This window comes from Prinia subflava, chromosome Z, assembly GCF_021018805.1.
Source record: "Prinia subflava isolate CZ2003 ecotype Zambia chromosome Z, Cam_Psub_1.2, whole genome shotgun sequence".
Taxonomy (NCBI): Eukaryota; Metazoa; Chordata; class Aves; order Passeriformes; family Cisticolidae; genus Prinia; species Prinia subflava.
In genome coordinates this window covers 55160470-55188130 of record NC_086283.1, presented here as the reverse complement: position 1 = coordinate 55188130, position 27661 = coordinate 55160470, and the positions used below count along the sequence as shown (strand labels likewise).

The following is a 27661-nucleotide window of genomic DNA, read 5'->3' as shown; positions in this document are numbered from 1 at the left end:
AACAGAATTGCTATGGAAGAACAGCACAGCTTACTGTCAAATTTTTTTTTACCATCAGATAACCCAGTCTAGAGAATGATTTTGCCAACAAGTTCTTTCTCGTAAATACAATGGTTCCTTTGTTTCTGTATCCTCTTTCTTTGGCTGTCCATCTAGCTCCTCCATATCTCCTGCAGCTGTCTTTGCCTGTGAATATTTAACATTTCAGCAATGCTTTTTAGTGTAGTGAGTTGTCTGTTGTGCTTTTACTTCACAGTCTCAGATTATTTTTTGTTTAAAACCAAACAAATCTCTCACCCACTTATTTTGTATCATAAGTAAACTTCAGACCTGTTTCATAAGTATAGTTTGTCTCTCTCTGCTGTGCTCTGTCTTGCTTCTCCTCTTCATCTCTTTCCCCCATTAAAGCACCAGCCTTTCCTGTTACCTCCAGTACAGCACTAACCCTTCCTGTTACCTTTCTGCTTCTTCCTTTCTGCTGCTTGTGTCTCAGAATAGCTGTAGTGGATCACTGTGGTGGTTCTGTTAGTTTGATGCAGGATTTGAAAGCTCATGGATAGCCTTTCCTTATCAAGTCCTTCATAGTGGGTGGTACAGGAGAAAGACTGTAACTCTTTCTGTTTTTAAGGGCCTGGGAAAAAGTGGATAGCTCTGCAAATACTGACCGTAGTGCCGTTTACAGGGAAGGGAGTTGATATGTGTTACAAATTACAGAATGGTTTGGGCTAAAAAGGATCTTTGAGGTAGTATTGGAGACTCATGGATGCTTTGTTAACCTATGTCTTGGTCCTATATATTGGTTTTCTATGACTAGTAACCCCTTGTAAACAGACATGTAATTCCCCAGTGTAAAGTTTTGTAGCAGAAAAATCTCTGTTATATGTCCCAAAACAAACTGTTAAAAAGGCATGAGGTTGTTCTAGTCTCTAGAGGTTGATATACTTTCATTTCCATATGTGTTTAAAGAAGTCACGTAGCATTTACTCACCGGAAGCTTTACAATAGAGTAGCACTGCAGCTATTGCTAATTTGGTAGTTCAAGCTGAGCTCAAGTGTGGAAGTGGTTTTTTGTTTGTTTCACTGCCTTTTTTTTCCTCCTTTTTTTCATATAGCTGAGAATTCTCTAGAAGCAAGATTCACATATGTCCAGAAATAATAGCTTGTTTTGCAGAAGCTTATGATGTTCTGAGGGTCTGTTTAATAACACACTTACTAGTAACATGCAGCTACAAAAGGAACAAAAGTCTATCACTTAGTAAATAAGGAGCAACAACATCTTGGAAGACCTGCTAAAAGACTTTTCACTATATCATTGTTGTGCTATTTAGTATTGGTACTCTTAATTTTTGATAAATTGCATTTTCAATAGTACAGTAAAATAGGATATTTGTCAAGAAGTGAAAAAATGTACTTTATTGTTTTCAGAGTTTTTACAAAAATCCTAAGCACTGTGCCTTTTTCCATCAAAATGCCAGTACTGTGTTAGTCGAAGTTGATGACCTCTGTGCACTGACTGTTATTGCTGGTGTTATCAGCACTGTCTAAATTTTGCAGCTCTCTGGGATATCAGTATATTAAGTTAAATCAGCCTTTTTTTTTTTTTAGAGCGATAGGATTGTGCACATCTCACTAGAGCAGTTGAAATGCTTGAGATATCTATCTAGCTATATAAAAATATACACACCTGCTAGTTATTTTCAGGTGTTCAATAATGGATATACTAGTGACATAAAAAGAAGATTCACTGTCTTTTGACAGGCGTCAGCAATATTCACTACATTGCATGTTCAAGAGCTGCAGTTATTTCAGCATCACCATGTGTTATTCTACTACTCTTCTCTTATCCCTCTTTATTTTTCTAGTTAATTCTGTCTTGTGGGCTGCCTAAGGTAAAATACATGTGTTTTTTGTGGTAGTTTTAGGTTTTTTTCTTGGACTCAAGCTGATGTATGTCTTTAACATGGAAATTGAAATTCTTTCTACTGTTCTGTCATCCCAGTTACAGAGCTATGCAGCAGGAGGAGGAGAGAGAGATATGAGATAAGGCTAGATGAAGGAGCAGGTGGAATCAAATACTGAAATACATAGTATTACAAGTAAACAATGGTACCTATACTATTTCTTGATCTTATTTTGTTTCTGCTTTAAATATTTATGATATATTCACATGATGGAAGAAACCCCACAATTGTAGGTTAAGAAAAAAAATGAAACGTTTTGTTGTACTAGAAGTATTTCACTCAGGGTCCTTGAATAGTATCAGTTGTGTTCCTCAGGATTGGAGGCTTTACACGGAACTGAGACAATTAATTGTAAATGTGCTGCTTTTTCTAAAATGTGAACTTCTATTTTGTTGAAAGAAGATTTGCTCAACTCTGCTTTCTTTATGCCCTTCAGAAATAAACAGGAGGCTCAAAGACCTCAGTAGAACTACCAAGGGGAAGCAAAGGAGGGAAAATCTAACCTGTTTCTCAGAAAGCTGCTATGAACTAGACTGGGCTGTCCTTTGTTAATACCGAGTTAAAACAGCATGCCTCTGCCTATGGCCCTTCCAGCCCTAGGTCACTATTGTCAGACCTTGGGGCAGGTACCAGCCTTTCAGTTTCAGACTGTATCTGGAAGTCATCATCGCCTGACTATTCAAGTGCACAGCCTTGCCAGCGTGCTCTGGTAATCTTGCGGGCAGGAAACAATGGAATTCATATTGCCTTCTCTGGAGACTTGGTTTCCTCAGAGCTGGCACAGATCCTGGAGGTTTCCTCCACTGTCCACTGTTGTAAAGAGACAGATCTTCAGGTACAGGACTGCTGATTTGATAACATTAAATGAAAAATTAGTCTGGCCATTAGTAAAGGCCTAGATAAACCATGATTTCCTTTCCACCTTTTGCTGTGTGATTGTCTGAGACCCTATGTGAGAACGCTTTTCTACTCTATTTAATCTCTGCATCTGCTATTAGTGTAGGACTGACAATCACTTAATTAAAGTGTATGTGTAAGATGTACATGAAATAAATACTCTTTTTCTGTTGTAAACTTCTTACCTGTACATAGCCACAAAAACATATTTTATGAATTGCTGTGTGTTGATACTCAGGGTTCTCACGAAGAGTTAATGTCTTCCTTTTCTCTAATAATTTTCTGCTCTTCAGCACTGACTTTTTGCCCTGAGAAAGAGAAATCCAAAATGAAAACAATTAATTTTGATTATTTTCTTTCTTCTGACACCAGAAATGCTAAACAACTTCTTCTTAGGAAATTGCTGACAATATTCTGGCATTTACAAGCAAGGAGATACCAAAACCCATCCAAGAAATAATTATTTCCTAAACATTTCTGATTTTATTTATTTAGCTACATTTTCTGAATGGAAACACTGCCTATAGCCCTCTCCTTCACAAGTGAATGGAGTGAATCTAGCTCTTAATTCGAATAAATATGGGGAGCTTGTTCAGTGTGAATGAACAGTGAACAATGCTTTAGAACACAGCATGCTATCCTGATTTGGCCACTGAGTCCTTTTCTGTTTTCTATCTTCAATCTGTATGCCCCAGAGAAGGCCACATCTCTTAAACAGAGCTCTTTCTGGAAGACTGGGTTTATTGGACCGTTGTCGCTAGCTTTGGAAAGGTCTCATCTCAGTAGCTCTTAAGTTGAACTGCAGTGTGAGCTCTCCATCAAGTCACGAGTCAAGACTGGATCATAAACGAGCAGCTTCTGCAGTGTGTCCCTGGCAGGGAGCAAAGGCTGGTGGTGACAGGGAGGTGGCAGGGAGGCCGGGGAACCGTGCCTTCTGCAGCTCCTCCTGTCAGTGGTCACGTCTGGCGAAGGCTTGCCTGCCTGCCTGCCTTCTGGTGGGGGAGAGGGGGGAACGCTCTTATCTGGAGGCTGGGAGTAGCAGATAATGGAGCCCTTTGTGCCCCCCTCCAGAGACATGTGCCTCAGCAGCAGTGAGCTGTGCAGCTGCAGCCCTGGCAACACGGGCCTGCAGAAAGGAATGGGGGCTGCTTCCCAGCACACCATGGCCGGGCGGTTAGGGATGAGCCAACTGCACGGAGAGCACAGTGTTTAGATGAACCTGTGCGCCTGTTATTCTTCGTAGGGATATATGTTTATTTTAATTTTGACCCTTAGACTGAAATATATCCGTGTGTCTTCTAGTACCTAGATAAATCAATGACTGAAGACTGGCCAGTGTCTTTGTTGCTTTTAGGAGTGTTGATAGTGCATTTTCTGGAGAATTCACAGTGTTGCGTGGTACAGTGCAGAGAGTTCACTGTCACCGGTTAAAGACCATGCAAGAAGTCAGTTTGAGCTGATTTTCATAATGTAGGTGCACAAAATCCTTAAAGAGGCAATGGTTTAAGAAAGGAACTTATTTTAAAAAGTGTACTGATTTAAAGGGTTATTTGCACTGGTGCTTCTGAAGTGGTTATGCTTACTGTGGCAGATGTTTTCTAGAGAAACTGATGTTAAATATTTCATTTTTAAGGTGCAGCAATCTGATCTATTTCCATGGGAAGTTCCAGGAATGAGTTGAGGATAACTCTACTGATGAGAGTATGACAGGCTTCAGTAGTTACCTAGCTGTGGATTGGGATTCACAAGTCACAATTTGGGCTGCATGTCTGGGAGAGAAGGGGCGTTTGTTCGAGGGAGAGACTGAATAATGAATACCTTAAACCAAATGATCTGTGTCTGAGTGGCAGACAAAGAGGGCTTTGGGGCAGTGACTGATTGTTCCGTGTGAAAAGACCACAGCCATATCTGGCCTGCATGCTGAATCTCACATATGAGCCATCACTCCTTATTTCTCCGGAGAAAAAAGGGGAAATAAAATCTGCTTAGGAAGCAAGTGCACCTTGCCAGTGAAGGTGCATCACTGTGTGATGCTTGTCTAGTTACTGAAATGAGGAAATTCTGATTATTTTAGTTCTGTTTTACAGTCTTTTGACAAATGCAATAGATATTTTATAACAAGTGATGTACAGATCTTTGTTCTCCCTTGTACTTTCGTCCTTCCTCGATGCAGTCTGTAATATTTGTCCTATAGGCTGATTGTAAGTCACAGCCCAGAGCAAGTGGAGCAGCAGATGTGGTTATTCCTGGATGTTTTCTGATCAGGGCAAAATGCTGACCTGAGGCACTTGCAAGTGCAGGACTGTTCACTTCCACGGGCTGTGCTGCACTATTGTCCTGCACAGGAGCTGGGTGAAAGCTATCATCACGTTAAACTGTTCAACCAAGGTTTAATGAAGCTTGATGGTAGAATGAATGAGTTTCTGATTTCTTGGCTTCCCTTTATTCTGCCTCTCAACCTGAGCACTGAAGGTGAAAGCTAAGGAGAAAAGGAACATGTTCCTTGGTATATTTGTCGACTTGGTGTAAAATGCAGACAGAAGGGTCAAGTGTCAAAATATTTGGAGACATTTTGATACTTAAATTGTAGAATTCTATGTATTTTGTTGTGAGGCGTAGGAAAAATAGGGGAAACCTTTTGGCTTGGGAGAGAATTTGAGACGGTACTTTAATATTTAATATAGTAATTATATCTTGTGCTCTTTTCAGAAGTTGCTAGTGAAATAAAAGCTACAGATTTAAAGTTTGACACCATATTTAACAGTCCTTTTCCTTTATTTGAGAAGGAAAAACATGTTCAAGGGCAACTTTTATCTAAGTGCATATTTCTTACACCTTAATCTTAACTTTCAGATTAAAACTGTTATCCCAGGCAAAGGAATTGGTGTGTGGTTTTTGGGTTTTGTTTCCAAATATACAGAGCGAATCTTTGTCAGCAAGATACAAGGAAAATGTCTCCCACCCCACCCACACACAGAGAAGGAAAAATGAACAGTTTTGTGACATTGAGGGAGATAGGACCTTGTTCAAAACAGAAACTGTTTATGGTAAATTGAATTGTCACCATGCAGCTTTTAGTTGCTTCTTTGATTTGAGTTTATTTACTTAAGTCAATTACACATGCAGATTTGATTGTACCCTCCAGCAGAATTGTAATGACTCAGCAACAGATCTTTCACTGGGAAGGATTATACAAATGAAATACTATTATGTTAGTAAATAACTCCAAACAAACAAAACCAGACAGAATTAAGAGCAGTGTGAAGGCATGAAACACCTTTCTTTTTTTTCTGTGATGGAGAGGCTTCCACTGAATTTTACAGCTTAACTTATGATGATAATGGAATTTCACAGCAGTTCTGTAGTGTGCAGACAGAGTGCTAAAGCAAACTGCAGTTTGTGAATGTCATTATGAAGATATTTACCAGTTGTAAATATCAGTTGTATATTTCAAAAACACTACCATGTCTTTTTCAAAAGTGTCTGCAAAGCTTCTTAAGAGTTCAAGGTAACTGGAGATAGGGGAAAGCATCTCCATAGAGCTAAAAAAAATAGTGCATCTTCTCTCATAGTCAAATAATCTCTCATTGTACCTCGTTTGTAGAAGGCAGTATGCTAGTTTGGGCTATTTTTGTCTTTTCAAAACTCGTCTAATGCCTGTTTTGTGGTCATTAGCCACAGCAGTTCTAGAGAGAAAACGAAGCTGTTGTGCGAGTCAGTGGTTTCTGTCTGTGCGTTGCTGCAGTGGGGGCATGGGACGAGTTCCGCTGTGTTAGATGAGACTGCCTCTGTGCTTTGAAAGGAAGGCGTGTGCTGGCCATGGCACTACCAGGAAAAGCAGTGGGTTTGTGTATCAGGAAATTCTCACGGTACGTCTTGTTTCTCCATAACAGTGGGAGCCAGGATGATGCTTCTGAGTATATGTTTACCTTGTGGTCTAAGGAACTAAGTAGTCGCCAAGAGAAGTAACTGATTAACTAAGTTTACCTGTCAGAAGAGTAGAATGAGACACCACATGGTGAGGGTAGTGTAGAAGGTTCTGGAAAAGCGTTTACTTTCCAGGCTTAACTTGAAAGCATCTGATCTGAAGTCCATCAGGAGCTAAGCCTAATAATTTACTGTGCTGTCTTTGGCTGGTTTGGGTCTCGAAGGTACCTGTTAGTCCTTCCTGTTACAAAGCTGCAATAGTTGTATTTTGCCATTTTCCTTGTGACTTTGTCATGAATGTTACAAATCTGCCTGTTGTGCTGGCTGTCTGAAAAATCTGTAATTGATCTTTAGTAAAGGAACTTGTATTTCCCTGTTTCAAGTGGGTAAATGGTTTTGAATTATGTGAGAAACACTCGAGTCTTCATGCTTATATTTATTGAGATTCTTACTCTGTGCGGAAGCTGCATTCTTTTCATAGTGAGGCAGCACAAGTATTATACTTCACATTTGTTATTCAGGACTTTTCAAGTTATCAGCAGAAGTACTCCATGCCTTGTGATTGTTTTGGCATGAGAAATACTATGGTCAAAGCGTTTATTTTTTAGGCTTCACTTAGGCTTCAGCTTAGGTCAGAAGGTTGGGAACTAGAGGGAAGTATGTTGTGTGTGTATTATTTGCCTTCCTTACCTGTTGGCAAGCAAGCAACTAACTAAAATAATGCAAGAGAGATTGCTTGGATACAGTATGCCTGTATGTGTCACAATTGCTGATATGATTTTCAAATATGTTTTCTTACAAATAATCTCATTTCTTCTCTTTCCTCCTACCAAACAAATTCTCCAGAACTAGGTGTTTGTACTTGAAAGTGTTTATTCAGTGTGGATAAGCAAATATTGACAGGTAACATGATGTCCAAATTGAAGTGCCTGCAATGGGGGAAAAAACATAACTTCATTGATGTGGCATTTTACAGCAATAAGACTTTATTTCATGCTGATAACACCTGCTGTAAGTAGATACTATTTTGATCAGTACAGAATTTAATGTTTAGTGGATCATTTTTCCTTGCCACATGTGTTCAGTGGAGGAGAAAAGTACAGATATTTTTGAGAAAGAAGAGAAAGCAAGAAAGAGAAACATCTGAAGGTGGTGCTGGGCTAGTGTGGAGACCTGGACAACACGGAGCAGAAGCAGAAAGTGAAAGCACAGGCTCCTCTGTTAACAAAAGTTGTAGGAACATAGAAGGATTCCGTAGCAAGAAGAACCAAATTCTCTTTCGATGGCTGTTTTTCACCATCACTACATAAAGAAGTGAACACAGTATGAAAGGGCTGCTTGGCTTGTTCTTTCTGTTTTGTTTTTCAGCTTTTTGCTCTTACTGCTACTGTCCCCAGTATTTAACATGCCTGCTTCATAGTGCAGAACAGGAAGAACAGAGACAGCACAAAAGGAAAAGCACTAGAGACTGAGAATTGTGTGGCTTGACACACCTTGAGGGCAAATGTTTTGTTTGTTTGAAATAGCAGCAGAAAGGTAAAAGTTGCACACAATTCTAACATTAGTTTCAGCCTTAACAGCAGCATCCTAGTGCAAGTATCTTGAGGAATATGCCTAGTAGTTTGGGGGTCACTTTTCCCAATTTCTGCATCCTCTGTCACTCTAGTCTATTTATTTCTTTGAGATTTGAGCTGTACCAGTTCAATCATCCTACAGAAGCTAGACACATAGACAAGAACATCAGAATAGTTATTAATTTTTTAAAAACCCAAAACATATGGAATGCATCCATGGCAAAAATGTCAAGGTAGATTGTGAAATAGGGAAAATTACTACAAATCCTTAGTTAATTTATTTCAAAAGAAAACAATGTCTTTACTTGAAATGTCATTCATAATGAAAATAATAGTAAAAGGCTAGTGATGCACTAGTTGCCCAACATGCACACTTCCCAGATGCTTATTTATACTTCATCCTGTATCTTGCCTTTTTAAAAGTGAGGTCTCTTTGAGAAAGAGGGGAGAGAAGTTAAGGGGACGGGGCAGGATAAGCAAGTGGTTGTGAACTCTAAGGAAATGAAGGGGCATATTTTTCAAACTTAGATGGCTTAATCATCACAATAACTTTCTAAGGGCACCAATGGATACTGCATCATTTGTTTTCTTCAAATGGCATTTAAAAATAAATTACACAAATGGACTAGAGGTTCAAGATCTTCGTTATTACTTTAATGTCTCTTTGTATAGAGTATTTGTTATGGTGTTGTGGAGGCCTTTTCAGATGAGAAGCACACCTGTCCATTTATCACTATTTCAGTTTGTAACTAGAAATTCCAAAGCAGACTACTTTTAATTAATCTGGCCTTTATCTACACAATGAAGTTTCAAATTTCAGGGAGGTTTTTTCTTCTTATTAGTTTACAAAATAAAAACCCCAAACAAACAAAAGAAGACTGAACATTCAGTCAGGATAAATACAAAGCAGAAAAAACATATTAGTGGCCACAAATCTACCAATGGCTTAACTATATATTTCTTTTTTTATTTAAAAATATAGTTTCAACTATATTTTGCTAGGGAAGGAGCAATTGTGCAAAAAAATGCAATTCTAGCAAATATATCCTTCAGAAAACAGGATGTTATTAGGTTTTTTAGAACTTCAGTAGGTTCCTTCCAAACTGTGTTTTGTTTTTTAAACCTGTTTTTCTTGTGCAGGTTTTCTCACTTACAAAGCTTTTGACTCTTATTTGTAATCTCAAGCTATAAGTATAAACTCTGTATCATGAGAAAAAAATGAGGCATTTTAAAATCCTTTTATGTCATATGAGAATCCTTTCAAAATAGAATACAGAATTCCAGTGACTCAGACAAACCCTTGTGTTAATAAACAGTGAGAAATTGAGTGTTATGTGGCACAGTTACAGTCCTGTAGTCCTGTATTTTTGCCTGTTTGTAGCAAAGACAACAAATCTGCTTTCACATTTTGCTTGGTGTGTACCTGGCAAGTAAGAGTTGATAACTCCTCTGACAACTGTGTGTGTGTTTTATTAGTGTTACCTAAAGAAGAGACTCACTGTATCCATTTGGGATTTGTTAGATGGTAGAGTAAGTTTTTCAAAGAGCTGCAGAGCTTTTATAAATACATAAGATTGACATAAGAGGAATGAGGCTACTAAGAGTACATAAAATTTGCTGAGTATACACTCTTAACTCGCCATGTGGATACTATAATTTTGCCTTTCTAGTGGAGAAGTAGTTTCCGTACACTGGAGTGTATTCATATTATATATCCTAACTTCAGTCAGTCTTTCCACTTCAAGGAGGATTAAACCTGGTCTTCTCTTAAAATTATGTTAATTGAGGAGCAACATGTGCCACTACCAGACATGCAGAGGACTGCTTCTTATGTTTGCTCTGAGCAGAAGTCACTGGATCTAAGATGATGAATCATGCCTGTGTTAGAATGCTGGGAATATATAAAGATGGGAAAAAACCCTAGGCTGCTTACCTGCCTGTACTATTTCTCAAAGTTTTGGCCAACTCTTTCAATTGTTTTTGAATCAATTTCCGTTGGTTTGGGTTTTTTTTTGTGTGTGTGTGTTTGTTTTTTTGGGGTTTTTTTATAAAGTAGTTTTTTAGCATACATCAGGAATCTTTTCATTTCTTCCCCCACTGAATAATGTGATGAAACTTCCACTACTTGACTACTGAGACTGTTGTACAATTAATTTTTTTTTTCTTTCCTTGGCTTTCTGGTTTTTCCCCCATACCATTTAATGTGATTTAATAGATAAATTTATTAAGTCTTATTACAGTAGTAAGGGGGACCTGGAGTCTGGCTATGAGAGTGTAAAAGTGCTGTTTGGCAAACCTGCTGAAGAAAGTAATAACCCCGTTAAATCAACAATGTCCATTGTGTTTTGGACATAATAATTATTTTTCTAATTAAAGTTGTGTTTTATGCCTCCATCTTTCATCTGAAAGCATGATCATGCAGATAAAAGCCTTATGTGTTTGATAAATAAGCTAGATAACTTGATGTCATGTTTTTCCTTTATAATTTAACTTTGATTTTTTTATTTGTTGGTGAAAGCACTGTACTGGTCTCTTAATTGTTCACAGTGATTAAAAATACTCCATTAACAGAGGACTTTCTAGCTCTCATCAACTACTATCTATGCTCAGCTTAGGCACCTGTTTCCCTTCGGTCTTTCTGTGCATTTGACAGACAGGTGTCATACAAGGTGTTTCACTTGGCAACATGCTCTGAGCTTGTTTGTGCTATGTTGTAGCTATTGACAAGTCACTTTGTAATTGTAGAATAGAAGCCATTTGTGAGCACAGTGCTATTGTAAAGCATTTACTTAGGCCAAACACAAAATCTCTAAAAAATCTCCCGATTTGTTGTTGTTGTTGTTACATTTTATGGAAATAATTATTTTAGTTTTGACATGATGCAGCTCTGATTCCTTTGTGCTGGATAGCAGTACATTGCATTTTTCAGGAGAAATAACATTGTATGACTAATTTTTAGCTAGGCTGTGTGGCATGACTCTGCTTTGCAATTATCACATCTTAAAAACAGATTTAGCTCTGGATGCCCAGCTGTCAACCCTACAGAGATGGGCATGAAGTGGTTGAGGTCCAAGAATGTGTGAGGGGCAGGGAGGCATTTTGGGAGGGGCCATGCTCTGAGGCTTGGTCAGTCTGGGTCATGTCTGTCTGTGGGAGTTGCAGCAGCTGGTCCAGACTCACTTTCTGCAGTCTGCTCCAGAATTGTCTGGTGTAGCTAACACTGCTCTGCTTGTGGAAGTCAGCTCCCTCAGATGCAGCCACCCTTGGCTGAGGTGCCATCATGGGATGTGGATGAAGTGTAGCACAGTGATTATGCATGAGATCACGTCTCAGACAACTAAACACCTGCCCCTTCTGTAGGTATAGTGTATGTAACCACCGGCAGATCTAGTCTCATATCCAGTGTGTTCTTCATTGCCTTGTTTTTTCCCCCTTTCCAGAGTATGTTTTCTGATTTCTTCATTGATAAATTAGTCTCTAATCTGTGTATTATGTTAAAGACACATTCAAAGGGAGAAGTTGTTATGTAGGAGCGTGACTAACTGAAAGCTGAAAGGAATTAAGCAGCAAATGCAGTCTGGCCTTGAGCTAAATAATTAAATACCCTTACTTGGGGCCAGGGAGGATTGTGATGTGATTCTTTGTGAGCTTTTTTTGTGTGGTTAAGATTTTTTTGGGAACATTTTATGTTGTTGTGATAGCTGCTTACTAATTCAGAATAGAACTCTCTGATCAGTCCAAGAAAATGAACCTGGTAAGAGGATCTAGGCACTTTGTTAACTTTTGTTCAGTGAAATTGGGGTCTAATTAAGACTGCAGATAGCACAAGCACTGTGTTTGACTCTGCACTCACAACATGTCTCTGAACACTGGGTAGCAGCATAGAGTTTTCCTAACTGCACTTAATTGAGAAGCAGGAAACTTTGTTGTCAGTTGAGTTTTAGCGTACAGAAAACATCTTCTTCCAGCAGTAAGGTTAACTGTGAAGTTTACCTTCACAGTACCTGGGTTAATTGAGACAAAAAAAATTTGTGTCATTTAAATCCTCTTTAAAAGAAGTGGTGTTTAGTGGCTGGCGTGACTCAGCTTTGCAAATGTCATGTTCTGCCTCCAGTGAATATAATTTTTATTGTGTGACATGAGCTTAATCTGCAGTGTATTGGGAAAAGAGTCATAGGGTGTTTCTGATGCAAAATATGCTTAAGAGCAAACAAAAATAATTTTTAAGAAGAGAAACTAACAGCAGGTGCATGACTACATCAAAGCCATCTGGCCTGGAATACTTCTGCAGTCAGAATGAATGAGTAAATGTAATTCAGGTGAATCGGATTTTGTTTGTGGGGAGAAAAACAAAACCTTAGTAATCTACATGTCCATCTGTTTTCTCCTTCAGCTTTTAAAAACGTCAGCTACCTGCACTGAGGGTGCTTGCAGACCTACATAACATCCACGAGGCTGTATATGAGGGTGGAAAGCTGTGTGAGGTCCCTGACCCAGGGCTTGCCTCCTGGGGTGAAGTCTGGAGCAAGCTGGATGCCCAGTGGCTGCACCCTTGGCCAAGAACCTGCTCCAGATCTTACCTGTGTACCTGTTGATCTGCTTATTGTGCCCTGCTGTCACACAGCCCAGAACTTAAGCAAACCAAATGCTTCTGTTTCACAGAAAACTTTCAAGCTGATGGTGAAATAGACACCACCACTAAAGTTGTTACCTTGAGGGTGGGCAAGAGAGACCACATGCTGAATCCAGATATATCCTGGAAAGTTTCTCTGGCTGTGTTCTGAGGAAGAAAACAGGAAATGTTCGGGTTTCATGTCTTAGTCCTCTCATGCTTATTAATGTAACTTACAGAAAATACTTTGCATCACAGAGAATAGAGGGTTCTTCAGTTGACAAATTACATTTTTCACAGTTTATTTCATAGGAATGTGGTTTTGACAGTTTAATAAATTGAGGTTTGGTTGATTTTTTGTTTTTATTAAACACCCCCCCCCCCCAAAAAACTCAGAATGTAAAAGAGCATTTTTTTATGCTGTGAAGCATGTTTTGAGCATGTTTAAACAAATTTGATTAGTAGGCTCTTCGATAAGATAGGACAGTTTGTGACATGGGATAATCTGCAATTTATTAGTGTATTGTTGCCAGACTGAGTTTATGTCTATCGTATTATATCCTATCTGTGAATGTGCTTGTTTTTTGAGAGGATGTTGCTTATATTTTCTGTCTACTGTATGACAGTACAGTTTCAAAGTTGTTAATAAGACTAGGAGTTCACTGCGGAGTTCAAATAGTGTCATCCTGTGGTTATTTGATGTCAGAGTACACTTTGCACGTTACTTATTTACTTCCTTATAGCGAGCAGCTAAGAATGGAGACACATCAGGTTTCTTCCATATTTAGTGAAAAAGTACTGCCAGTTTATGGTTTTGTCAGCAGCTTTCAGTTTCTAAAAGAGCTGAAGTGAATCTGTTTAAGATTTATTGGTATGAGCAAGCTAATTTAAAGCTTGTAGGAAAAATTCCTTACAGTCTTGACACTTTTGTTCTAGGTTTTCCTTTCCCTGGATACCTGTCAATGCAGGTAAGCCATACACCACTGTATATGTGGGTGTTTCCTGTGAAAATCAAACAGTTTGATGTTTGCAATGGTTGCACTGGTTGTACTACAGTGGCTGTAGAGCTCAAGGTGAGTGTTACTCTGCCACTGAGATATTACCCACAGGACATTTTTAACAGTAATAGCCTTTTTGTGGGTACACAGGGAACACAAGTCAGTGTTCCTTGGCAAGATAAGCAGCTCATTTCTGAGGAGACCATCTAGTTTCCTTTGGGTTCAGATTGCAGAACAGCAGTAACTGTTCTGCTGAGAATATCTGCTTTGTTAAAATGTTTCTGGAACATTTTGAAACTCCCTTTTTTGTTTCTTAACTAGGTCAATAATTCTGATATCTTCAATGAAATTGCATTGAAGTGTTGAACATCTGCGCACCATGAACATTTTGTGCACCACTTTATTTTAAGCTGACTATATGAACTTTGTTATTTTTCTTTATATGTACAAAGGATGGCATAGTGTCTTTTGGTCTTAAAACTGGACATCTCTGCCTGGTTTCCTATTTTATCTCTCTAAATTTTAATAACTTGTAATTGAACTTAATTTGGTAAAGTTGTTCGTATTTTCCAGTGTATAAAATGCCATGTGGCAGGTGAACTAAGAGAAATCATGGTTATAATGTTAACTAAAAGGCTTTTATTAGTGATTACTTGGTGATCAAGTTACTATTAATGATTGAATGGAAATTAAGTGGTAATCAATTAAGCAGTAATAGAATGCAAACTAAGCAGCGATTTAACCCAATTTTCAAGGTGAGAAGGACTGGTAACTACAGGCCTGTCAGTCTCACTTCAGTACTTGGTATGAGAATTATTGAAAAACATCCTAAGGATAACGCAGTCATTGGTCACAACCAGCATGAGTTCATGGGGGGAAAGATCTGTTTGCCAGGCTTAATTTTCTTTTACAGAGTAACCTACCCAGTTGACTAAGCAAAGCCAGTTGATGTAATCTTTTTGGATTTCTGTAAAGCTTTTGACACTGTCTCATAGTATAATTCTGGAGAAAATGTCAAGCCCACAGCTGGATAAACACATCCTGTGCTGGGTGAGCAGCTGGCTCATGGGTCAGGCACAAAGGCCTACAGTGAATGCGGTGACATCAGACTGGTGACCTGTCCCTTGTGGGGTTCCACAGGGCTCCATCTTAGGGACAGTGCTGTTTAATGTTTTTAAAAAATGGTCTGAATGCAGGTATTGAATAAGTTGCATTACATGAATTAACTTTACCCATTATACTAAATTAAGAGGAGCTGTGGACTCCCTTCAGGGTGGAGAGGCTCTGCAGGGAGATCAGGATAGAGTAGGAGCTGGGCAATCACCAGCCAAAATGTAAGATGAGCAAATGCCAGGTTCTGCATCTGATCCAAAGTAATGCTGCTTGAATATACAGATTGGGGAGTAAGAGTCTGAGAAGCAGCCATCCAGAAAGAGAGTTGGAAAGAGATCTGGGACTTGGTTTTATGGCAAGTTGAACATGAACATGAGTCAGCAGTGCCCTGGCAGCCTGGAGGGCCAACCCTGTCCTGGGCTGCATCAGGCACAGCATCACCAGCCAGACAAGAGAGGGGATTGTCCCACTCTGCTTTGCACTGGGGCAGCCTCACCTCGAGTGCTGGGGGCTGTTTTGGGTGTCACAATTTAAGGACATAAAGCTATTAGAGAGGGAAGGGTGACCAAGGTGGTGGTAGGTCTCAAGGGCAAGACTTCTGAAGAGTGGTTAAGGTGACTTGGTTTGTTCAGCTTGAAGAAGATAAGGCTGGGGGAGTGACTGGTTCTGTTAGCTCGTGGTAAGACACGGCCTAGAATCCTTACTTCCTGTGAAGATACAGCCTAGCAGAGTTCTGCACAGCAGGACTGACTCCCGTCAGACCTTCTTGTTGATGATGACTGAGCTAAAGCACTCTTCACTCAGCATGGGTTCATCCATCAGGGACTTGCCAAACAACAAACTTCATCTCCAACCAAGAAATTGGTAAACATCTATCTATCACAAAATAAAAGTTAGTGAGGCTTTTCAAAATTTTGTTTGTAGTTACATTTTTTTCATACTCTGTGGAGGTAAACATTTTCATCAGTGTAAGCAGCAAGAGCTCTCTGTTGTCAAGTACGTATTTTAAGGAGTAAAGTAAACACTCAAATTCAACTCCATATTAAGGATCATTTCCAGTGAACTTCAATTTGGGAAAAGGAAAAGCAAAGAGCAGTAACTCCTTTTAATTAATGTGCATTATTAATATGCATTATTTCAATCAAGCAGAAGTTTGAAGATAATCACAAAAGAAGATATGTTGGGAATTACAGTATTTCTTCTGTGATAGAAAACTCTGTATAGGTTCTAGTGTTATTGCTGATAATGAGGTATAACTGTGCATGTATAATGTCTTAGTCCAAGCAACTGTATGTTCATAACTGTGTGTATGAAAAATCTGACAAGTTTCTGATTTTTCTCTCTTTTCTAAATTTCATTCTCTTTTGAAAAAGGAGTGGTCCTTCCAGCAAAAAGCCAAAATATGCTGTTGACTTGGAAAATGTTGATTCAGACTAACTGCAACTGTAATATATGGTTTTTGGTTTTTGTTACCAGGTGTCCCTTGAAACTTTTTTCAGTTTGTAGTTGTTCTGCTTAGTACAGGCTGTCTGTCTGAAGTTTGTAGAGGTAAAAGCTCTGGTTGGTGGTTTTCCTACTTGCTGGATAGAGCATGAGAGCCTTAGCCATAGGAATGAAATACTTTATGATTGTTGCAGTTACTAATTGCAGGTTGTGTGTGGGGCTTTGTATGGACACGTGCACGCACATGCAGTCATAGTATTTACCAGATTTCTTGTGTGTAGAAGTGGCTAAAAGGGGTTTTCTGTGCTGTGGAACTATAAAAGCTCTCTGCGTGTTCCTCCCAGGATCTGTATTTCAGTTCATTGTTTTCTTTGCACTTGTTTAAGTGTTACAGAATTAGGACACTCTTACATGCATTATGGTGTGCTTAAATTGTGGTACTTGGACCAGATTTCTTTGTATCTATAGGTATGTCTGGATTTTCCTTTCCCGTAAGTGACTTAAGAAATGTCTGGAGGCAGGGGAAAAAACATTTATTGCTGTACACTGCTAGAAAAAGATGAAACCTGACCCTCCTGTCTAGGCATCACTTTGTGCTGTGTGTTACACTTCAATGGGTTAGCTAATCTCTGGCTATTAATGAAGAAGAGGAAAAAGCCAAGCATTTTACCCATTTTCTTCTTCTCTGCATGGTCTGGTCTGAAACCACATAATGCTATGGTAAGGATTTTTACATGAATTCAGGTTTCTGACCAGAGCATTCTTTATGAGACTTGCTTTGTGAGTCTACTGGTGCTGCTCCCCATGCTTATCTTTGGAGCAAAATTCAAGCAGGCCCAGTTAGCACTTGCCACCGCTCACAAGTTCTAAAACTTCATTGCCTTCTGGCTCTGCCATATGCCCCAGTTACCTCCTGCTCTTGCTACCAAACTTGGGTGGTATTTCTTCACCATTTTCCGTCTGAAGATGGACTGCATGTAAAATAAAGTGAGTGATTAATATACTGTTCTCAAGTGTCTAGTCAGGAAAAATTGATACCACTTCAGATCAGTCAAAGCCTAATTTAGGCTTGTGTATGTGAGGCTCTTGTGTGAGTGCTCTTCTGTGTTAAGATGCAGAGTGGTCATTTAAGTCAGTTCTGAAAGTACGGTGCACTGGGCAGTAACAAGAGACTGTACTGCTTCTTGGGAATCTGTACACTTGAAAAAATGGACTGCAGGAGCTCACAGGTCTCTGCCTACAACTTCTGTGAGTACCTACTCCAGAAGACATGAATTGCACTTCTACTCTAGAGTGACCCAAAGTATCTTTGAAAATGAGATTTGTCTTAACTTTTAAGTTTCTTTAAGCCGTCTTCCATGTGCCTACATGTGGATGCATACACAGAGTTCAAGTCATCTAAACTAATTAATAACAGAGAAATCATAAAATGGCTACAGAACAAATATTAATAACTGATAAGGCCTTAAATTATAGCAGATTAAAAATACGCAGTTCTGTTGCACTTTGAACAAAAACCTACTTCTGTTTTGTTGTTTGCAAGCTGTGGAACTGAAAGTTAAAGCAGAGACATCCTGCTGATGCACTCTTCCCATTTGAAGCATGCATTGTCTCATGCCGAGGAGGACTTGAAGAGAGATAATTCATCTGGCTTTTCAGGTGGCCACGTGTGAATCCTGGGTAGTTTCATGGGATAACAGAGTGAAATTGACTTATCCAGCCCCACAGAATGTGAGACTGCTTCTGCTTACTGCATTTGGTCTCATAATTGTTTTGTACTTGAATGGGAGATTGAGAAGTGATGTCCAGGTATTAGATAAATTACTTGTAAGTAGAATTGCCTTGTTAAGATTTAGGCTTTGGCATTCTATGATCTCAGACCCAGGGGGAGGCTGACAAAGCTTGGGAAGAAGAATGTACTGCTGATAGTGGAGAAAAACAAAGCAGAATTTATGTGCCACAAGGACTTTTGGCACAACTCCTACAATAAGGAAGAAACTAATAAAGCAAACACAGCAACTGTGCAGAGACCAGCTCCAACTGGGTAAAAAGTAATTCTGGCACAGGGAGACAGGGACCACTGACTCACAGCCCACCAACTAAAGGAACCTACTGACTCAGGAGAAAGTCTGAACATGTGGACTACTTAGCATGAGAATCATTTAACCAGTAGAAGGTATAATACTAATTAAAGTGAACTTGTAGCCAATGAGCTGTGATTTCTTCGTGTGCTGAGATGTATAAAAGGTGTAAAGTTTTGACGATCAGGAAGCCGGCCTTTTGTGGGTTGCCACCCAGCTCATACTTTGCACAAACTAGAATAAAAAAATCCCTTGTCTCAGTGTGTAGATTGGCACTGCACACCAGGCATTTTGGACAACAGAAGTGGCAGCAATAATTTAATGAAGTGCATTAAGAGGTCTTTAGGTACAACATCAGACTTACATTGCAGTGCTGGTTAAAATCTGCAATAGTGGTGTGCCATAGTTCATTTTTTGACATGAAACTCTTACATAGTGTTACGAGTTTGCCTCTGAGCTCTTGCGCTTTTAATGACCCTTTTCTTCTCTTGTTTGCATTTACTCTTTGTCCCAAGCTTTCCTTGTAAATTGCTTTGATGTGTTAGTTTCCTGTGGAAAAGGGACCATTATAAATGCTGTGAGTAATGCCTTTTATCTATTGTCATACTAAAAGCAGATGAGGGTCCCTTCAGTGTCTTGTATGGTCTTCCATGTAGTATGTCATGAGCATAGACTGTTCCATTCTCTCTAATGCTGCACTATTTTTAAAATGATGGTCTCCCTGGATGGCAATCTTGAGGATTCCCCATCATTACTGTAGGAGTAATAACTGGGCATTCTTCGGGAAGGTTAGTTTCTTTGGGGGATTTCTTTCCATGCTTTACAGAAATTGTTGATGGTTTGCCTTGAACCATTACTTTGCCCTGTTTATTTTTTTCCTCCCTGACTGGTATTAGCTGTTAGAAGTAACAAGGAAGCCAGCTGAGAAAAGCATTGTTTTTCTTTCCACAGAACTTGCTGCTTAAGAAGAAAATGTTATTGACCAATTAAAACTTTGTCTAACAGCTTTTTTTTTTTAATGCATACAAGGAATCAGTATGAAATCAGTTTTTCTAAACTATAGGGGTGAATTCTCAAAGGCTTCTCACTTGTGCTTAGCTGACTGTTCTTGGAGGTAGGGGAAAATATGCCTAGACTATGTCTTAGGTAGGACAGAACATATTTATTAAGTCTTTGGTTTGCCTTCCTGTTATTTAGTAAAAAAACCTGGATTATTAGTTTTTTCTTAGCCTTTCTGTATTTTCATAGTGCAGAACTATTAGATGTTCAGTGCTGTGGTTTCAAGAGAAGTAGGTTGCCGTGGGCATGTAAATTTGGGGAGCAGCATGAGCTGTTGTATGAGCTCGTAATAGTATGAGCTATAAATTGGCTGTTTCAGAAAGATGCATTGAACACCTATATATCAAAAGTAGTTATTAATTAAAGACAGGGAAGCTTTGAAATGGAACTGGACGTGAAGAATTTTAATGTGACTTGGTGGTACTGTCTTTGTTGGTTCTGTGCACAAAATAGTAAGGACCTTTCAAGGGCTGGATCCCTCAGGTGAAATAAATAAATGTTTTATATGGGCTACCTCAGGCAGTTGCCAATGGGAGTGTAAAAAAAAAAAAAAAAGTAAAAACATTTAAAGGCTTTCTGCTTTAAGGTCACAGCTGGCACTTGCACATGTGTTTACTGTCACACCTGGGGAGCTGTTCTTTCCTTGACAGAATTGTGTGTTTTCCTGCTGTCCCCTTCTTTACAGCTCCCTCTCATGCCATCAGCAACTTCATAAGGAAAACCTAGTATTTCTCCTTAGAAACTCGCTGTGGTTTCCTTCCTTTGCTGCCCTTCCAGGTGGGTGCATTTATTGCAGAGGTGCTTGTGATGGCTTGCTACAAGTTGAAAGCACAAAAACTGGAGATGTTCCAGTGAAAGATATGATTGTTCCTAAAGCTAGACTCTGTACTATTAGCAACAACAACAATTTTTAAAAAATCACCCCACCTGTATCCTTTAAGTAAGCTGTGAATAGTACCCTCATCCTATTCCTGTTTTCATCAGTCTTTCAAACCTTTAACATAGAAGCAAATTGCCCATAAATAGTAATTGTTTATGGCTATTAGTTTGAGTTGAGCTTGATTTGAAGTACAATCTGTTTCTAAACTAATGAAAACTATTTCAGCATTAATAGGGGCAGAAAATAAGAACTGACTCCAAATGACCAATAATCCCAAAATAAAACCCCATAGTCTTACCACTTTAGTAATAATGTCCAAAACTGTATCACAAAGACCTAAATAAAATAACCTTTCTACAGAATCAGGACATATGCATTCAGGATTTAAAAATGTACAGAAGGTGTAACTCAGACTTTGAAGAAGATTGAAATGTCTTGAAACTAAACCCTAAGACACTTGGGAAGCACTAAGGCAGAATTGATATGGGAAGATTATGATGAAATGAAAAACAGATTTCAACCTTAATCAGGCTTTGGGTTGATGGTGAATGTTTTCTTTTGCATGGCAAGAGTTATTGCAGCTCAAGTGTCTCAGGATTTGAAAGTGCAAAATATAACTACTGCATTAAAATCAGTGTCAAAGTGCCCAGAAGTATCTGTTCTTGTGGTGGGGGGCAATGGAGGAAGATCACTTCTCTAAGTTCAGTGCTCTGATGAGATAAAGTTTTTGATACAAAATTCATGAATGGAGGCAACTTTCTTTTTAGGTTGTCTTTGTTCAAAACGTTTTGCTTCTTGTAGATTGTTTTATTTCAAAAACAGAGACTGGCAAGTGGATAAACACCTCTCACTTCTTTTGAGAGCTGGAGCGAGTCCTGTGGTTCCTACAGATGTAGGTGTACGTAAGTGTGTACGAGCACAACCTCTCTTGGTTTAGTCCCCTCCTCCCCTCATTTCTGGTTGCCACATAACTTTATTTAGTCATCATCAAGAGGAAGTAGTGTGGCTACAATAGAAATTTAAAGTGCAAAATGTGAAAGAAATCTTAAAAATACACTCAGAACTGATAATTTTCTATTTAAAGCTTGCAGGATTGAAAGAAATGATAGCTTTTCAAAGCCTTTAAGGTTAAAAAACCAAATAAAAATATCTTTGTATTTCATGGGATGAATCTCCTATAGTAAGTATAACTGTAAAGTTTTTTTGCATGTACTTGAGACTAAAATAGTGGTAGTGGGCTTGGTCATGACTTTGTGCTTACATGTGCTTACTATGGCACATCATGCTGTATCGTGACAAACCATGACATGACATGATTTTTGTTCATGTTTCATAGGAGGTTCTTTGTTTGTTTGTTTGTTTTTTGGTTTTTTTTCCATGCCCTTTTCCCCCCATTCTCCTTAAATAGTAATCTGAACTTTGGAGCAAGACTAGTTAAATTCAGATGCTAACACCTGTAACTTTTTTTCTCTTCCTGTGGTTTTATTTGCTTCAAGTGATTGTCAAAGAGCGTTGTTACCATATTTCCTGTTTAAAGCCAACAGTATGCATTCAAAGGATATAGAAAGTTCACCCTTAAAAGGAACTATATAGATGCCTTTTTAAAAAGAGCAGGCTGTTCTCAAGCTGTATAATTCATAAGTAGTTTTATTCTCTGACTGACTCTCCATAGCATAATGCATATCCCTGTTTGGATCAGTTAAGGCAAATGCTGTCTAACCTGCTCTCTATCAATATATGTGAAAAGCCTAGAGGAAAAAATGATGTCTAAGTTTACTTTTTCTCCTTTCCTGCTCTGTATATTTCTCTCGGAAAAGCTAATACTGCTTTAGTAAGGAAAATGGATGATACTGTAACAAAATGTGTTTTGCCCACTATTCATTAATGCAGTGCTTGCAACTACTGCCTTTGTAACTAGTATTTAACAATAAGCAGTATTTTTGGTTTTTGCATTAGACCAGCCACTGTGGAATAAATCTTAGAGTAATGAAAATTGCCTTATTGGTGTTTCACTTTAAATTTTAAACAATGTGTCATTTTTTAAATCTTGATTTCTTCATACTTAGAATGTCTATAGATGTTATGAAATTGATATCATATCTAAGATATAAGAGCCTTAAAATATAAAAAATTTGTTCTACATGATAATCCTGTGCGTTTTTGTAATGTGAATAATCCACTCTAAAATAAATTGCATTCAGAGTTCAGAAAGTTGACATGGGAAAAGCAAATCAGTGTTTCACTACTCATTGCTGTGATAAATTTGTGATTTAGACAGGGTAATTGTCTTGTCTTTTCAATGTGAACTCTACAGTGTGCTGCCGCTTTGAGCACCATAAACTGGGCAAAGAGCAAAACCAAAGGGTGACAGAGCTGGTACTGTGAAGTGTGTTCTTCAGCCTCTCTTGTGCTCTTCATCTGGCAAGTCTGTGTAGACAAACTGCTGCAAACAATGCCATGTTAGGGTGGTGGGACACTGGCACACGTTGCCTAGATAAGTTGTGAATGCCCCATCCCTGACAGTGTTCAAGGCCAGGTTGGTTGGACCCTGAGAAACTTGGGCTTGTGGGAGGTGTTCCTGTGGAAGGGAGGCTGGAACAAGATGATCTCTAAAGTTCATTTCAGCCCAGACTATTCTGTGGTTCTGTGGAACTAGATGTGAAATACTCCATATATTTTGAGACCTCATTAATTGCAGCTATGCCTGAGGTGCAGTTCATGCTTTGCAAGAACAATTTCCCATGAGATTGCTAGTGTGCTGATATTACATAATTACCTGACTAGAATATGATGTTATTTTCTTTCCTTCTTTCTTTATAACAAATAATTTGGAAAAGAACAGCAGAATTTTCCTGTTTCAACTGGTTCTTTGAACAAGCAACTGGCAGTGTAAGAGGAGTTGTAGTGTGTTGTTATCAACATCACAGCACCAGTATACCTTTGTGCTTTCTGCTTAATTGCTTTTTCTTTCTATGTTGGTGCAACAGATTATACCTGATATTTATATGAACTTGATTCCTGTAAAAATCATTTGTTTATCTGACTGGGAAGGTGTATGAAATTCCAGAGCTCTAACAAATACTGCTGTGCATTTGTTTGCCTTTTAAGAGGTGCAGTTAATGTCAGTTTTCTCCAGACATACTGATCTGTCAACTCCGTGTTTTGATTAAAAGTCAATGATTGAAAAAGTGCTAGTGATTGCAGAACTACCAAACTAAAGGCAAATGTAACACTATACAGGGTACAGAACTAAAAAATGCCTTTTTAAGAGTAAACATGTAATCAGAGCTTATTATTTACAATCTTTGACTTGGTTTTGACATTTAAAAGCTCTAGATCATAGGCAGGGTGTCAGTTTTGACTGTCCTGCATGCAGAGAGTGGCTGTGTAGATCAAGACTTCTGCACCCTGAGGTATTCTCTAACCAGGAAGAGCTTTCCAGGCTCACAGGTGCCCACACAAGCCCCTCAGGTTTGTTCCCAGGGCTTCGGCTCAGCACAGCGCTTGCAGTGCGCTGGAGGAGTGTGCCAGCTACCAGTGAACAAACACAGAGACAGATCAACAAAAGCAATCTCCCTGCCCTTCAGTGTGTGTCTTCTGTACTTGGGTGTAACAGGCAGATCAAAGTTAACCCTCCATGAGAACGAGAATTTGATATGTCAGTTCTGGACTTCGTCAAAAAGAGATAGTAAGAAAGCAATAAGTATCATAATTTTAGGAGTCACAACATCAGAATATTGGGGCACTTGTAGAGCAAGAAAAGCCCACTGCACAATACCCATTTCTTGCTTTAGCAGCTTACAATATCAAACTTCAAAATGCTAACTTTGAGTATTTGATTTCTCAGTTTCTTGTAATCTGAACAGCTGACATTGGGGGTGCACTGGTATGTTTTAGAATGACTTTATGGCTATCTTAGAAGTACATCAACCAGGTCTTAAGGACACATAAGCTGTACAGACACTGGACTAGAATTGTCAAATGTTACAAGCGTAGAAGGAGTGTTTTATTTCTGATTTTGTAACATACTGAATCAAATTTAGAAAATAATTGTGTAGCATGCAAATTCCGAGGCTGCAGAGAACAGCAGAGTATTTTGCTGTGAAGGTTTTCTGTGTTATTCTTGCTATTTAAAGTTAATGAAATTTCAGTCACCTTAATAATTGAGAAAAGGAGTGAGAAGCCACCTAATTATGGAGTGAGAACTTTCTTAGAGACTTCTATTTTCATTCTTGGATTTCACACTACTGGTTTTTAAATCCTGAGTTTTATTTCAGTTTCCTGCTTCATTTGTGGGATTTAGATGGTGATCTTAAAAGCAAGAAAGACGTCTCTAAAGTAGTGAAAATATGTCATGTTAGCACTGTTCCAAGATCTTTTTTTTTAAGTGCCTGACAAGCAAAAGGTTGTATAGAATTTTTTTTTTTTTTTGGAGTGGGGATTGTTTGCTTGGTTAGGTTTTTTTCTTCCCCTCAAGGTATCCTGTTAAATAAAATTGCTTTTTTTTTTTAATATGGTGTTAGCAACAGGATAACCTAGCAAAGCATGTCCCTCCTTTCCTATCCTGATCTTTAAGCAAGGAATTCCAGAAACAGGCAGATAAACCTAATTTTGACACTGTCAGTTGATTTTTCAAAGCTAGGAGGCGCGACTACCTCGCCTGGAATTTTGCTATTCAGATGTTGTTACTGCAGCGTGCCTTTATTTCTGAAAGAGCTTCAGTTGGTGTCTTAAAAGCTAAGAAGTGTGAGAGCTTCCCAAAGGCTTTGGATACAGTATGGGAAGGGTTCTGCTGTGTCTTTTCCATGTGTGTTGCACACAGTAGTCCTGGAAAGTACCTGGCTAGTCGTGGCCACACAGTGCAGTGACTTGGCATGTGTGAGGTGAATGAGGGGCGTCGTTGCTCATGTGCTTGGCACATGGAGAACTAATGAGGGTGGTGGCAAAGTGGAGCTGCTCTGCCACAGAACGTGTGTACATATGTATGTGTAGTTTCATGTGTTGCAGGGAGCCTCCAAGCCACTTCATACCGTGAGGAATGGCATGAAAATAATGGTTGTGCAAACATCTGTGTGAGTGAAGATGCAGTCATATAGAGCACTGTTAAGGAGTATGCCTGTAAAAACTTCTAAACGCTTATTGTCTCACTTTCTCTGCAAGTAAAGTTTATGATATGCAGCAAGATAAGTGAAGTCTCACAGGAATTTTTATTGCACTCCTACTGAAAGAAACCAGAATGGAGGTTTACCAACAAACATTATTTGAGCAAAGGAATGGTTGGCATCTGGAGCCTCATTTGTTCCACTTGAGGAGTTTTAGAGGTTTAAGGAAACAATTTCAAGTTCTACAACTAATACACTATTTTGAAATCAGCTGTAAATGAAGCATAGGGTAGAAGAGGGTGGAAGGAAAATACTTTATGTTGAGCAGGTCCAGCCATTTTGAAAATTTTCCATATACAGAAATGTATTTGCTTCCTTGACATTTAGGAGAGCATACTTTTGACTGACAATTATGTGACAGGGTTGAGGTTAAATACCATTTAAATCTCATACTGTGAATGGACTGGGTAGCTTTTCCATCAAGAAATATGATGTGTTAACAGGCAAGATTCCCTAGAAGCATAAAGGGGAGTATGGGCAATTACCACTTTCTGAAATGATGTTTGAAAGTTGGAAACAAAATGAGATCACTGCCAAAAGATTGGACACTCATTGGACAATTCTTGATACCACTTCATCTAACCAAAGCTAGAATGTAAGTCTTATGCAGATTTATGGTGTATGCCCTTTTTGGTAGTCACTGTAGAAAAAAGCACGTGACTTGTTTGCTAATGTCTCTTTAGTCTGTGATTCAGGCTATCAGTGGTGTGGGTGGCTGGCTTGGTGCCTAAGATTCTTTATATTCTCTCTTTTTGATTAATGTACTTCTGTTTTCAGGTTCACGTAACGCTAGGGACCAAAGAAGCCTGTGTAATATTTCTCTGGTGCTGGGATCAACCTTCTGGAAGAAGACTCTAAAATAACTTTTGCCTTCAAGTTCTTTGTCCTGGGACTGACTTGTCTTTGGAGAAGAGCTCAACAGAAAAGAAGATTTTCACATTGGAGCCATTAAAAATAAACCTATTCAAAGAACGTGCTACCTGCAGACAGACTTACAAAGGTTGAGTCCTGCTTTTCATCCGTGTTCCCACTTCAGACTGTAAACGATGAGTGAGTTTTGGTTGTGTTTCAACTGCTGTATTGCAGAACAGCCTCAGCCTGTAAGTATGAATATTGGCACTACTTTGTTTTTATATAATTACCTAAATTTTTCACATTTTAGTTTTCTTATGATACTTTTTTTAAAAAATTAGGGCTATTTATCCAAGCTTGGCGCGAATTAATCAATTAACTGATACCCTGCCTTGATGGGGATCAAAAAAAGTTTGTTCGAAACTGCTGTTACTTTTCTGTCCTTGAGATCAAGTCTATCCAAAGTCTTTGGAAAGAACCTGTATTTGTTGGAATTAAAAAGGAGGGGAAGGGAAAAGGGTGAGGATGAAAAGATTCATCCTCAGGTAAACTGTAATTCTAGAGTAAATAATGTTTTAGTGGAGATGTGTAAATATTCTCACGTCTGTATGACTTAAGGCCTGCCTTTGGGTGTGGCTAGACAATGACAGTAGAAGGAAATGATTGCTTAAAAAGTCCAAAGTGAAATCCAGTCCTCCACCACCTTAATTTAAAAAAGGATTTCATCTTTAACTGTTTGGTTAGTTTTTAGATTAAATCTTAGAAGAAGGGGTGCACTCATAACTACTTTTTTCTTAATAAGATTTAAAATGGCTGTTGTGTGGAAAAGTACATAGCAAATGGTTAGATAAAAGAAAATTTCAAAGCGTATGCTAGGGAAAAGAAAATACAGAAATACTCTTTGGTTTCATATATTTTTAAGTACTTTAGAATGTGTTTCTGAGTCTAGTGCTGTTGGAAGAAATTCTGCCTGCATGAAGGTGAAATTAACCAGGAATATTGTTAGGACTGTGAGGAGGGTCATTGTATGGTGTGACATCCAGATCAAATGAATATACAGAAATGACAGTGGTCATACAGTAGTTTTACAAATATGTTCAAA

At 38.7% G+C, this 27661-nt stretch overlaps 1 protein-coding gene across 1 annotated transcript in view; it reads left to right on the top strand.

Annotated features, from left to right (window-relative positions):
• Window positions 1–27661, top strand: part of CDC42SE2 (CDC42 small effector 2) — an 81656-nt gene that overhangs the window by 21879 nt on the left and 32116 nt on the right. Inside the window, exon 5 of the mRNA XM_063422444.1 lies at window positions 26485–26807. Coding sequence (XP_063278514.1) covers window positions 26754–26807 — 54 coding nt within the window. The 5' untranslated portion in view covers window positions 26485–26753. The remainder of the gene's footprint in view (window positions 1–26484; window positions 26808–27661) is intronic.